We start from the raw sequence: 15,161 nt of genomic DNA, 5'->3' as shown, positions 1-15,161 counted from the left end.
GCGCCTTTGAGGTGCTTTGGTACCATGAGGTGCAAGCATAGTCGTAGTACCCTTGAATGAGTGCTCCTGCTAGAGTCTTCAGGGTATTCTTGTTTACCAGTGAGGAGATCCGGTACAAGAAACGAGTTCGTTGGTTGACTTTTTTTATTACATTGGATGCCATTTTGTCACAGGAAAGATTTGCCTCTAGGATGGAACCCAGGTAGGTAATATCTTCTTTCCTTGTGACAATATTGTCACCCACTGTAACTGAGAAGCCGTCGGTCTTGCTGAGTTTGTTATTTGAACCGAAGAGAATGGACTCTGTTTTGCCCATGTGTAATGATAGTTTGTTATCAGCGAGCCATATGCAGATTTTGCTTAGTTCTGAGCTGAGGGTTTTTTCAACCTGTAATTTGTTCTTGTCAGAGACCAGCAGGGCTGAGTCGTCCGCAAACAGGAACAAGTTGCAGTCACAAGCTGACGACATGTCATTTGCATAAATTAGGAACAGTAGCGGACCTAGTATGCTTCCTTGTGGAACACCACAGTTTACTGTGAGGGGGGGGGATAGGGTACCGTTTACCTCCACCATCTGCTCTCTCCCCTCCAGGTAGGATTGCATCCAGCTCACTGATAGACTATCAAAACCAATTGCTTTTAGCTTGTCAATCAGAATGGTGTGATTGACAGTGTCGAAGGCCTTTTGTAGGTCCAGCATGACCATGCCGCAGTATTTGCCCGCGTCCACCTCTTGTTTGATGTGGTCGTTTAAATAGAGAAGGCATGTGTCAGTGGAGTGGGATGTTCTGAAGCCAGATTGGAATTCGTAGATTAGATTTTTTTCCGCAAGGTATTTTTCGACCTGTTCGTATATAATTTTTTCCATGACTTTCGAGATGGAGGTAAGGATAGAAACAGGGCGGTAGTTGCCTGGGTCTAATTTACTGCCTTTTTTGTGCAGAGGGGTCACTCTCGCAATTTTGAAGTCCTTGGGGACGTGTCCCTGTTTTATAGAGAGGTTTATTATGTGTGTGATGACTGGGGTGATGGCGGCTGCTGAGTCTCTGAGGAATTTGGAGGGGATGTTGTCATGGCCAGTGGCCTTGTTAGGTTGGAGGGCGCTCAGTTTTTTGAGTACCTCATCTGTTGTTACCATTTCCAGTTTGAAGTCGTCTTTGTGGACCCCTAGGTTTTTGTAGTAAGCTACTATGTGTTCTACCCCATAATGCCCTGAGTGGGAGGGTAGTTTGTTTACCAGTGTTGTGGCTATGTTTGTGAAGAAACTATTTAAGTAATGCTACATCCAGCTTTTCTGTGATGAGCGTGTTGTCCGTCTTTATGTTTATGTTTGAGAATCTGGTTTTAAGTTTTTTACTGCAGCCTAGTTGGTTATTGAGTAATTTCCAAAGTTCACGCGGTTTGTTTTTGTTTTCCTCGGTTTTGTCATTGATGAATTTTTTCTTTGCTGTTTTGATCATGGAGTTTACATCATTTCTTAGTCTGTTTCTTTGCAGTTTGAGTTCAGTCACGTGGGCTTGGAGTTCACTGCTCGTGCTTATGTTAAGCTTTGACTGACTTTTACGAAACTCAGAGCATTTTTTGTCTCTGGTTTTCATAGCGGTCAGTATTTCAGCGTGCATCCACGGCTCAGCGCGATTTTTTACCCTGGTGGTTCTTAGGGGGGCCATGTTGTTTAGTATCGTTGAAAATTTGGTTTTGAAGCCAAGCCATGTTTCTTCAACCAGTGTACCATTGAGCTCATCTGACCAGTCCAGACCCTCCAGTTCAAGGTTAAAGGCCTCGCTAGAGTAGGTTTTTAGGTCTCTAGATGTGACTGTTTTGTGACAGCCAGCCTTTTGTTTTAGCTTTTTGCGGGTACAGAATATCATATAATGATCACTTAACCCGCATGCTATAACCCCTTTATTGGCGATCTTGGACTTGTCAGAGGTCAGGATGAGGTCAATGGTAGTCTGAGTTGACTCACACACACGTGTGGGTTGTGTGATTAGTTGGCTGAGGCCGTGCAGATCACAAAACCTATTGTAGGATTTGAAGACGGGTGCATCTTTTTGTTGCATATCCGTGTTCCAATCCCCAATAAGAATCATTTCTGTATCCTCAACTCCAGCTAAGCACTCATCCAACACGTCATAAAAGCCATTTTGGTCTGGCGGTCTGTAAATTGTGCCGACTAGAACAGATTTAGCCCTTTCAAATAGAATTTCTACAAAAACAGTTTCAATAGCCTCATGATCTAGGTCTGTACGGTTAATAAATTTGGTGTCTTGATGGATGTACATACAGACACCTCCTCCATGCCTGTTCCTGTCATTGCGGACTAAAGAATAGTTCTCTAATTCAATTTCCGGGTCTGTTACTGATGGGTCCAGTTTGGTTTCTGAGAAACATAGTATGTTTACCTTTCCGCTACTGAAATGATTTCTTATTTCTGCCAGTTTGTGCCTGAGGCTATTTACATTAAGATGAAAGATATGTAGTCCGTTTTTATCTGCTGTGTCGTCTATATCATTGAGATAAAGGTAGGATTCTTCTTCTGTGGGAAGGGGGGGGGGCTCTGTGATGTCCGGAGGGGGGGTGGGGGATCCTAGTCCGTGTGGTTGATCTTGTGGCGGTAGGTGGGGAGGGGGGGATGGGGTCCTGTGTTCATTGATGTTAGGAGGGGGGGTGGGGATGATCCTTTGTCCTCTGCTGGTGAAAGGAGGGGGGGTGGGGGATCCTTTGATCAAGGTGGGTGTCCCGCGACGGGAGGGGGGTGGGGCTGTGTTGTTATTATTTGGTCCGTGTGTGGGAGGGGGGGGGGTGTGAGATTCTTTGTCCTGTTCATCTGCTGGCGTCGCCTGGTGGTGGAATTCCGTGGGGAGGGGGCATGAGCCAGGGGCTGTGTTGATTCCATCCCGCCGGCTCCCTGCTGTGGAGACGTCTCGTCCTCCCGTGTGTTCCTTTGCGGCGGCGCCGTGCGTGTTGATTGCTCCGGCCTCGGGTGGAAAGTAGGCATCCGAAGCCATCGTTGCATCCTGTAGTGCCAGACCCAGTCGTCGCGTCTGGGTTCGCGTCCTGACGGGGGTCCTGACTTGGCTGGGTCCGGGGTTGACAATGTTGTTGTTGTTGTTGAGAAGGATGTTGTTGTCGTTGTTGATCGCGACGGCAGTCATCACTGCTCCGGTGACGGGTGGAATGTATGCACCCGACGCCGGTGTTAGGATGTTGGTGTCGTTGAAAGGGATGTTGTTGTTATTATTGTTGATCGCGACGGTAGCCGTCACTATTTGTGGGAGCCTCTGATTCATCACTTTCTGTTGTAGTCGTGTAGTCGGGCCCGGGTTTAATTTAATATCTCCCGCAAGGAGTAGATAAAGGATGATTATCGTCCTTCGATCTAGTTTACCTGCTGGGGGCATTTTCTTCCGCTCCGGATTTGCCGTTAGGAACCCGTGGATAGCTGCGGTTCCGATGGCCAGATGTTTCTGCTCCGAGCCGTCGAGGAGGTAAAAGTCATTGTGACTACCGCTTTCTCTTCCGATTTCTCTTTTATCCGTTTGGTTCGGCTTTCTTGATGAATTAAAGTAATCTGTAATCCATAGTAGGAAGATGATGAAATGTATGAAAAACCTTGTTGGTTTTCCGTGTTGATTGTAGTTGTTGCTGGAGTTCTTGCTGGAGCTCAGAGATTTGCGACCGTCCATGGCGAGCGTCATACTATAGCCTGTAGCACTTTTTCTTTTCAGCAAAGAATGTGCAATAAACAAAACGGATACATTCACTGTGTGTTCTGCCTCTTTTCTCACGAATGGAACTCTGTTGTAGAGTCCGCTTTTGAGCGTTTTGCAGGGTTAACGTTAACGCTAAGCTAGCCTGTCCAGCAGCTAACATTATCCCATCGTTCGTGGCAATTATATTACATGTCATTGATCTACTGGTCGACCACGGCCGACTGGTTGGGCACCACTGGTCTAATAGAAATAAATGCATTCAAACAAGAAACTAATGTATAGAAAATAGCATGGCAAACAAAAATTGCCAGGCCTAATGCGAGCCAGGGAAGTGCTGTGCGTTTGTAACGTGGCTTCATGTTTTCATCCACTTGTTTTTGGTTGAGGTCTGAACTCTCAAATTGCCCATAAATATCGTTTTTGTGGGTATTCTCCAGTTGTTGCTGTGTGGTGTACTCTGCCCAAAATTCAAGCAAGCATGACAGTAACGACGTTGTGTGTGTCACGCCCCCCGCACCCGCACGGCCCGATTCCGAGACCACCTAATCCAACTGATCCCGTTCAGCGGGGGGTAAAACGAATCAACGCCGTTTCGCATCCCAAAAGGGGTGAGTGAGAACACTCCCCCCCCGTTCCCGGGAGCAGTGATTCGATCCCCAAACGTGAGTGAGAAAGGGCCCTTAGGCCCTTCACACCGGCCAGGCTCCGGGCCGGAGCCGGTTCCCGAACGTAATCTCGAACCGGCCGGCGCGTTCACACCGGGAATAATTGGTTCGGAACATGACGGAGGCTTTAGTTTGGCCCTCTAAGAAAACACTGAGCACCGATTTTTCATGTTGCGAACCAATTATTCCCGGTGTGAACGTGCCGGCCGGTTCGAGATTACGTTCGGGAACCGGCTCCGGCCAGTGTGAAAGGCCCATCTGTGCGTTCAGTGGAACGCTATCTGGCTGCATGTTAGCCTAGCTTAGCACAATGAATGGAAGCGGACATGGCCGGTTAGCCTAGGCATTGTCCAACTAAAACCTTTCCTGAAGGCTAACCGGCCATGTCCACTTCCATTCATTGTGCTAAGCTAGGCTAACATGCAGCCAGATAGCTTTCTACTGAACGCACAGAGAGGAAACTGGTATCCATCTTCTTGTCTCTCTCTCTGGAGAAGACGGTAAGCTAATTTCCCCAAATGTTGGCGAGTTCCTTAAAGCGTTATAATTTTTCTACATTGCTCCTCAATATTTGTACCCCTCTAATTCTGAATAGAGTTGACAATGAACAATACATTTCCCCTCTCGGGATGATACAAATAAACGTGTATCTTATTATCTTAATGTTGGACCTTACCGGTATGCGGTGCTTGGCCCTGAAGGCGGCCACCCGCCTGACGTCTTCGTCCAGGATGCTGGCGGGGGTGACGAGCAGGGAGGGGTAGGTGTCGCACACCTCGTAGCTGCTGTTGATCTTACTGATGGTCCAGCTCTCGTTGGGGAGACCCTGAGCAGAGAGAGAGAGAGAGAGAGAGAGAGAGAGAGGGGGCCAAGAGAAAGCACTGGTAAATACAGCTGCACGGCGGATTACCGTAAATACAGCTGTATGAGAGAATACCGTAAATACAGCTGTATGAGAGAATACCGTAAATACAGCTGTATGAGAGAATACCGTAAATACAGCTGTATGAGAGAATACCGTAAATACAGCTGTATGAGAGAATACCGTAAATACAGCTGTATGAGAGAATACCGTAAATACAGCTGTATGAGAGAATACCGTAAATACAGCTGTATGAGAGAATACCGTAAATACAGCTGCCCGGCGGAATACTGTAAATACAGCTGGATGACAGAATATCATAAATACAGCTGCATGACAGAATATCATAAATACAGCTGCATGAATATCATAAATACAGCTGCATGAATATCATAAATACAGCTGCATGACAGAATATCATAAATACAGCTGCATGACAGAATATCATAAATACAGCTGCATGAATATCATATCATAAATACAGCTGCCTGATGAAATATTGTAAATTAAATTATATCCATGTTCACTGGAGTTTACATCCAATAAACTACAAAATAAATACTTCAAACAGCATCTTTTCATTTTGGGCTTATATTTATTGATACATTTGTATGTAGAAGATTTTAATTCCAGTTCAATTCCAGTGGATTGTGTTTTTTATGTTTCATGTCAAAGTCATGTGTCTATTAATGTCCCCAGTTGAATACAAATAAAAACACTAACTGGTTACCTGTCTCTTGTATTCAGCCATGGCGTCGTACACCTTCCACCCATCGACAGGAAACTCCTCTTTGTACAGGAAGGCAAAGATGGGCTGCAACACCATAGGGCACAAACAGTGAGTGACAGGGCTCTCGACAAATCAGCTTTGACAAATGTCTAAAGGCCCCATGAAATCAAAATAGATGTTTATATTCTTTTAAATATGCCTTGCACTGATAGGTGGTCACTTATAATGCCAGTATTTGTCCCAACAATGACGGTGACCTTTTAAAAAAAATATATTATTGTATGTGATGAGTCATCCTGCACACAGGGGCGTATACTAATTTAACATCCAATCAAATGCTTTCTAGAATGACATTTACAGCACATTGCAACTAAGCTAGCACTCAGCCTCTTTAACTATATTGAACAAATGTTCAATGTTCGTTTGCTAGCTAACATTACTAATGTTGCGTAACGTTGCTAATGTATGTTGCTAACATAAGCTTGCACATTCAGCGCTATTGATTACTGTAAATGCCAATCAATATCCACGACAAGTCCCTCCTTAGCTACCTGTTTTTACAGGAAATGTATACATATGTGGAATGAAACAGCATTCTGCGAACCATTACATCAGGACTTTAAGATAACCTGAACATAGTGAATTGATATCTAATCAGTGGGCTGGGTTTGTTTTTGTGGGCGAGGAAGAATATTTATGGTGTGCTACCAGGGCCCTATTCCCCGTACCTGGTTCAACTAAGTCGATCAAAAGTCCCATTATCCAGATTCAATTAACCCGATGTTTGAATCCGGGCTTTCCCTGTTCCTCGAACGCCGATTCAGTCTCGTTAATTCGAACCAGACTTGATACTCAGGATAATTGCGCGCGGCCGCCTCACCTGAAAAGACAGCAGGTGTTGATCGCAGAAATCCTGATTTTCTTTAATTTATTTATGTATATATATTTTTTTAATCCTCTTTTTCTCCGCCTGATTTTCTATGCTTTTCTCCCCATCCCAATTTAGTCGTTATGCCAATTCCCCCACTCCCCTAACTGGTTGTTGTGCGCATGTTCCCCCTACTGGTCGGTACAAGGGAACCCTGAAGTCTACCACATGCTTCCTCCGACACATGTGGAGACAGCCAGCGACTCTCTTTTCACCTGGCAGCAAGGACTCTCATTGGTGAAGTGTAACGCGTGGGAGGTCACGCTGCCTTCACCACTTCCTGCCTTTCGCTGAGCAGGCGCCCAGACCCAGTGATGCCTAGGGATGGGAATCGAACCGGTTCCTAATTGGCCGATGCCTGGAACCGTGTGGCTCCTGTGACTTTCGATTCCCTTAACGCTGCCAGGTTTTTCCTACAGTTGCGCGCGTTAGCATGTAGCCATGGCAGACTCTATTTGATTCCTTAAGGGCTCGAAATTGCCTGGCTTTTGGTCATATGCTCCCGAAATGCTCCCGCTGTTTGGCTACTTCTATGTGCAGTGAAAACTACTTGAATGCTTTCATTGATTTAGTTTAGGGTGAGCTAAAATTAGCCGCGGAGCTATCGCTAGCTAACGTGAGCTAACGCTATTTAATCAAGCTCACAAAGAGAGATAAACAGCTGACAGCGGATAGTACAGGTACAAATACAATAAAACAGCGGGTGGGGACTGTTCTGTAAACATTGTACTCTTTAGTTCACATATAATAAGAGCCGGATTGTTTATTTACTAAGTCCGTCAGACAGGAAGTACCATGGTGCAACATACAAATGTGTCCGTGTAGCAACACAAGCCAATACCTACAGGACAGGGGCCCGGGGAGGGAGCTCTGTGTGTCTGTGTGTGTCTGTGTGTGTGTGTGTGTGTGTGTGTGTGTGTGTGTGTGTGTGTGTGAGACAGAAGTCAGAGGAATAACGACTGTTATTCAATAGATTAAATTAGTTTAAGAATAAAAAAATAAATACATTTTAAGAGAATCTCAAATACATTATTTTATTTAAGTGTAGGCTATAGTTAATGTTTTATTTTTTACAGTTTTTGTATTTTTCTGACATGGTAAATGGCTGCTTTTTTATATAGCGCTTTTATCCAAAGCGCTTTACAATTTGTTCCTTACATTTTACCCAATCACTCACACATTCACACAACGACGGCGCAGGCAACCATGCAAGGTGCCAACCTGCTCATCGGGAGCAGTTAGGGGTTAAGTGTCTTGCTCAAGGACACATCGACACGCTGCCCGGGAGGAGCGGGAATCGAACCGGGAACCTCCGGATTGCCAGACGACTGCTCTACCTCCCGAGCCACTGTCGCCCCTGACATGGGGGCTCAACAATAAATGACAATCAGAAATGTCAAGTTGCATGTTGTTATTCTAACCAGCTTAGTTCTGTTGCATTTCCAATTTATTTATTTAAATTATAAATTGATCAGGTATCGATAAGAGAATCGATAAAGAATCGAATCGATAAGCAGAATCGATAATGGAATCGTATCGATAAAATCCTATCAATTCCCATCCCTAGTGATGCCACTAACGCGTTACTAAGTAACGCGTTACAGTAATCTGATTACTTTTCCCCGAAAATAGTAATCTAACGCGTTAATCTTTAAAAGCCAGTAATCTGATTGCAGTTACTTGTCCAAGTGGCTGTGCGTTACTATTTCGTTACTATCTCATCATAAATTCATAATGCAGGCGGAATGCAGTATTTTATTTCGTTTTAGACAGTCAAAAATACGTTTGGAGCTGTATTTCCTTGTATTGGGGGAGTGACGTCACAGCACGCAACCTCACGTTGTTCCATGCTGGTGGGCGCGGCTGTTATTGTTGTGACAGATGGGTCTCCGTGAACGCGAACACTGCTGTTGAGCGAAAGTCATTGCTCTTTGCTACGAGGGACCGGAGCTCATCCATTTTATTGCAGAGAGAGTTCACGTTTGAGAGGAATATACCCGGGAGAGGAGGACGAGATCCTCTCCGGCGGAGGCGAGCCAGGGAGCCAGCCCTTTTGCCGCGCTGCCGCCTGACCCACTTCACAGCCTGGATGAAGACCGCGGTTCCCCTCACGAGCACATCCAACAGATCCGTGGAGCGGGTGAGTAGTTGAGGGAAAATGTCAAGTGGGATTGATTTCCCAATGTTCAGCAGTTCTTCTTTAGAGTAAGAAGTAACACAGGACGCTGGGACTAAACAAAACAAACAGAACACAATGCATCACTAGGAACATTAGAACCATATCTGAATAGGGCAGGCCTCAAAGGTAGGCTACATATCAGCCTACATGTGGTGTTATTGACCATTTATCTTTTGTGAAATCTATAGATCTATAGATAGGCCTACCTGCCCTATTAGTACCTTTTACTCAAACTGAGTACATTTTACTAATTTTTTTTTGTCATTCTTATGTTGTGGCAGCAGCAGGGACGACGACTTCGTAACCTAGTTACTTTCAAAGTAACTAAGTTACTCTGATAATCAAGTAATCAGTAAAGTAACTAAGATTACTTTTTAAAGGAGTAATCAGTAATCAGTAATCAGATTACTTTTACAAGTAATCTGTGGCATCACGGGCCAGACCTGACCTGTAGTTTCAAGTTCAAGTTTCTTTATTAGTTGACATGCAAAGATACAGAATACCTTCACATGGAATGTTTTTTTCTGTTATGCTCCTATGAGGATCATAGGACGCTTGGATCATACACATACAGCTCATTACAGTAATATTCCACAATTATTACATTTTAGATAGTAATAATGGTACAGAGCCTTGAGACAAACATAATGCATATTCACCACCGCAAACAGACTGGCAGCCGTCATAGGCAGCGCCATTTACGGAAGGAGGGGGGAGTGGGTTGGGGTTGTTACAGGGCTGTAGGGGGGGGGGGGGGGAGGGGGGGGGGAAGGTGGGGGGGAGTGCACAAGCCAAGTCCTGGGTGGGGGAGGTCTCCCTCACACGAGGCAGCCGACAGTGCAGCGCCAATGCAGAGGAAGGGGGGGGGGGGGGGGGTGGGACTAGGGATTGGGGTTGTGGGACGCCGCTCGCCACTCTTATCTCCCAGAGAGCCTTCGACTCCAGAGCTCTCGGTTCGACCTTGGTCCAAGAATTTGTTTTGGCTGACTGACTGGCACAATTTATCCCAGCCACGTCCCTTTAAATTTGATTTGAATAGAGTGGAATATAACTCTATTGATTTGAGTGGAGTGAGTTTTAACAACTCCGTCCAAATGACTGAATGCATTATTAGTCCAAGTGTCCAAGTGTCTTATCAGTTCATTTTGGTAGATCCTGTGCGCGGTAAACAGATCCAAAATCTTCTTATTGCAGTCCAAAAGCTTCGATAATCCAAATAATACCACGTCTTCAAGTTTGTAGCCCAATTATGATGTCCCAATAGGCAGAGAGGGTTAGCCTTATTCTGCTTCTTGAAGAAAATATGCAATCCACTGATTAGATCCATTTAGAGTTGATTTGAGTATAGTCCGGCCACCGGCACGAAGCAGGGCATAGCAGCGTCAGGCTCCATGGTGCAGTAGAGGCGGCGGTAGGAACGGCCTTGAAGGCCTTGGGAGAGAGGAAAGAAATGCGACTTGTCTCTGCAAGAGGTGGGAGGTCTCTGTAGGCGTCGCTGTCCACAACGCCAGATTACCACCCACGACTTCCCTCGCGCTAACTCAGCCAAACGAGTTAGTATGACGATCGGCCCAAGCCGCAGGCAATGCTGACTCCGGGAGTCGAGACCGCAGCCTCTTGCATTGGTGACGAGCGCAATCTCTGCTATGCCACCCGACCGCCTCGAAATCCTGATTTTCTAACGGCATTGATTGATTGAAAACTTTATTAACAGATTGCAGAATGGGTACAATACAGTACGGCTCAATAGCCTCGCCGACAAGTTAATGCATAATCTATAGGCTAATTTTAAGTCCCTCATTACCCCAATCAATCAGATTATATTTCTTTAAATGTGCCTGCTGGCAGTAGGCTTAATGGAATGAATAATCGAATGAGATCTTGCTAGCGAAAATAATTTGTTAAACTCTTTCAGAATAAGTAGACAAAAACAAGCCCAAAGAGTATATCTAATTGATACGAATTAATAGATACTTGTATATCTTGGATATCTGTACTGTATGTGCTTACAGTAGGTATCATGTACTATATAAATACATGGTTCCCAAAGTTTTCAAGGCGCTACCACCGAAATAACTTGTCAGAGAGGCTTGGAGGCTATACAGTTTCACTATTAATCAGGTTTTAATCTGTTTCGGACATCATCCATACATGCATTGAATTTATTAACCTTTGGTTTATACCAGTGACACCAGTCATGTTAATCACCTTCTTGTTCATCATCAGATAACACTAACAGTGCTTGAACAGATTAATGCATTTTCTCAAATTCATTCATCAAAACGTCAGTCTTGCAATTGCTCATTCATTTTCTCAAGTCACGTCCACGTCATCAAATCAAACAGCGCATCTCCTCAAACATTTTAATCCCAGTTACAATATCACAATAACGTGTGAGTGACAGTGATACAATTCAACAATCCACATATTCAGATTCGTCGTAATTCATATCCACAATCCACAATCCACGCATGAAGACGCTTCAATTTATGCTTGAATGAAACACAATCCGGGCGCAAATACATCCACAGCTGAGAATATGAAACTAATCAGAGCCAAACGCCCGCTAGGTTTCATTAATTAAAAACATCCCTGCGGGATTCACATTTGCAATGCTCTGACGTTATTAAAATAACCACATAGTGTGTATATCGCACCTAGCGAGCACCGTATATATGACGTGCATTATTTAGGACAAAGTACATTTATTATCAGCATTTTAGGTATATTATTTTACATTTCAAAAGCCCCCTCTAGAAAAACGAAGCACAAAAACATAATTCAGAATGGTATAATGGGATCTAGATGAGAATTATTTCAGGAAGCGAGCTGCATTTCTTTGCGAGGGCGTGGCCATGCAGGTTATCCAGCTAACTGAACTAAACCCTGCCCTCGACCAGGTTCAAACTTTTTGATCTGTTGCCATAGTGATTTAGAAAATCGCACGTCGGGGAACCGAAAGGTCTAGTTTAAGTCAAGTTATCCTGAAAATTATCCGGCTATCAGTTAGCCAGGTACGAGGAACAGGGCCCAGCTGCCGCAGTGAAAAGCTTCTTTGTCCAATGGAAAGAATCAATTTGTAAATTGGAATGTATCTGTTTAGCCACGGAGCATGCCAACACAAAGCCTATGGCTGGGCAATACACTGAGGTTTTCCTTACTGTGAAGCGAGATACACCATTTCGTTATCTACATTACTGATGCAAATATTAAAAGGTACAATCTGTAATGTTGTCAAACAGTGACCTCTAGGCAAAAGATGACAACATGGTACTGTGCTTTGTTTACAGTTTGTGTTTTTGTCTGATGTGTGGATTGTATTTCAGTGTGTATAGAGGAGGGGGTGCCTGCTTCTGGCCACGCCTCCTGCTTCTGGCCACGCCCCCTGCTCTGCCAAGAGGGGTCTGGAGAAATGAACAGCGTGAACAGTCACTAAACTCCAACCCACACGTCAGACCAAAACAAAAAAAGTAAACAATGCGCAATACCAAGCGGGGCTCTTCCCCCCCCTGAGGTTCAGCATTACAGATTCTACCTTTAAGTCAGATAAGAGGATATCAATAGAAAATTACAGTTCCCGTTTGATACTGTACTAAACTCCCCATTATCTATTGTAGCATGTGATTTTCCAAACCTAAGTAGATATATAAAATATATATATATATTAGTGCTGTCAAACGATTAAAATATTTAACTCGATTAATCGCATGATTGTCCATAGTTAACTCGCGATTAATCGCAAATTAATCGCATTTTTATTTTTAATTTTTTTTTACCTTAAACAGATCTTTTTCAAGTTCCAAGTTTTAATACTCTTATCAACATGCGAGTCAACAAATGCTTGCTTTGTGCAGCCATTTAACACAAAAGGATGACCCTCATGCATTGCAAATGTGCATCAAATTCAAAACAGAGTGATGCACAAAATAACTTAAAAGAAAATAATAATTTAAAACAATGAATAAAGTGTGCATGAAATAATAGGGGAAAGAAAACGTTAGGAACTTGTTACATTCACACACACAAGGGCTGATTAATCACACACCCCCATCTCTCCCTCACACACACACACTCTCCCAGCTCTTTTTCTCTTTTGCCCCTTCCTCATCTCTCTCACCCCCCTCTCTCTCTATATCTCACACACACACACACACACACACACACACACACACACACACACACACACACACACACACACACACACACACACACACACACTTCAGAAACAAACATAGTATCAATGAGAGCATCAATAATACACCTGAGTGAAGTCTAGTAATTTTTTCTTTTTTTTTCTTTTTTTCTTTTTTTAGTTAATCTTGAGTTAAAAAAATTAGTGGCATTAATAGAATCGGGAGTTAACGCGATATTAACGCGATATATTTGACAGCCTTAATATATATATATATATATATATATATATATATATATATATATACATATAATGTTAACACATTGGCGACCGCTGTTGAAGGATTTGGGGTGCTTTTTCAATGTATGTGATGTATAGATTGGGGGGGAGATGACCACAGCTAAAACGGTGAGATCGAAATGTGCATGGAAGCAGGAGACGGTGGTTCAGTAGAGCAGGGTGATTGTTGTGAGGCACACTGCCAGCGAGAGAATGTTTTGAATTCCTTGTAAGAACAAACTGATAGCGAGAGCGAGGGAGAGGGGTTCATCTTAATGAAACAGTAGAAAACTGCATTTTAATGTGTGAAAGGTTATTTAGCAGTTGTCATGACAACGCGGCACATGACAACCAGAAAGGGGTGGGCTATCATAGTTATGACGAAGATCCTATAAAGCTGACAGTGGTTCCGGGTAGGGCAGACTAGAATCTGACCAAGAGCGAGTAGGACTGAGATCACACAGAAGACACTCTCTCCTCTCATCACAGAGAGGAGGGGGGGGGGGGGGGAGAATGCCACATCATCATTAGCTTCGGCTAACGCGAGGAGGGTTAGGCTAAAGACCAGGCCTGAACACTATTGGACTGAATAACAAAAGGACGATAGACGAACACACCGAAAGATCATTAGAATAGACTCTTCAGGGACAATACAATCTGTTAACATCTGAGCTGAGGTTTCTGTTTATCAAATAAAACCACGCTTTTCCTTGTAAGGTATTTCACGTTGTCGAAGTGTCGAATTCTTACGGAGGTGGAGAATTATTATGGTTTGCGGATTGTACTAACGGGGAGAGATAAGGATCTTATCAGCCAGTATCGGAGACGTTAGGACCATTAAAATGACACAACGCAGAGGAATTGGATGGAGAGCCAAGCAGACGAAGACGTGATACTGGCCAGATTGATCAGGATCTAACACTGTATAGTATAGTGTACAGACCGGTGTCTTTTTGTACAGCTAAATCTATACTTTATAGTATTGCTATCTGTCCATTCTCATTGTCAATTGAGTTCATAAACCGTCCCTTCAAAATGGCTTAAAGGGAAAAAAAATGCATCAATAGGTTGTAATTTTATAGCGCCGTGAATATAAGCATTATAGCGGATTTTGTCTCGTATATTTTCTGGAAGGCTAGTTATAGGGCTAATAGCTGCTAACGTTATATTCAACGGCATTTCCGTTTTACATATGCTAAAGAAATAACTCAAACTGCATATCATCGGGAATGTCCCAAAGCATGTATGGATAATAATAATAATAATGCAGGACCTGCTCAGAGGTCTTTAATTGGCATGCAATTATCCTCAACACACACACACCGGAACACACACACCGGAACACACACACATGCATTGTCTCTGTAGGATCGCCGATGCGATTTGTCTCTGCGATTAACCCATCCCGTCGTCCTTCCCCCCCAAGGGCAGCCGGGAGCAGACAGGCGTCAACGTGAGCTGCGCCAGGGGACCATGTTTTTCCATTGGGTTTATCCTATCGGGGGGGAAACCCTTGCGAGCACGGGGAGAACATGCAAACTCCACACAGAAAGGCCTGGGAGATACCCCACCTGGGTACCTGGCATCATGGAAACCTGGTCCCCAAGCGGGAATCGAACCCTGGACCTTCTTGCTGTGAGGCGACAGTGTTAACCACTACACCACTGTGC

The 15,161-nt window shown here is 44.1% G+C and overlaps 1 protein-coding gene across 4 annotated transcripts in view; it reads right to left on the bottom strand.

Annotated features, from left to right (window-relative positions):
- The window catches only part of mtmr1a (myotubularin related protein 1a), a 367,207-nt gene that overhangs the window by 289,566 nt on the left and 62,480 nt on the right, over positions 1 to 15,161 (bottom strand). For all 4 annotated transcript variants that reach the window (XM_084312594.1, XM_084312595.1, XM_084312596.1 and 1 more), the window contains 2 exons: positions 5,974 to 6,057; positions 5,058 to 5,207 (listed from right to left, as the gene is read on the bottom strand). In XM_084312594.1, the coding sequence (XP_084168720.1) occupies positions 5,058 to 5,207; positions 5,974 to 6,057 (234 nt within the window). The remainder of the gene's footprint in view (positions 1 to 5,057; positions 5,208 to 5,973; positions 6,058 to 15,161) is intronic.

The sequence above is a fragment of the Notolepis coatsorum genome (genome assembly GCF_963971535.1).
Source record: "Notolepis coatsorum genome assembly, chromosome: 4".
NCBI classification, from domain to species: Eukaryota; Metazoa; Chordata; class Actinopteri; order Aulopiformes; family Paralepididae; genus Notolepis; species Notolepis coatsorum.
Note: the sequence above shows the minus strand (reverse complement) of the source record. Positions and strands in the feature narration are given on the sequence as shown.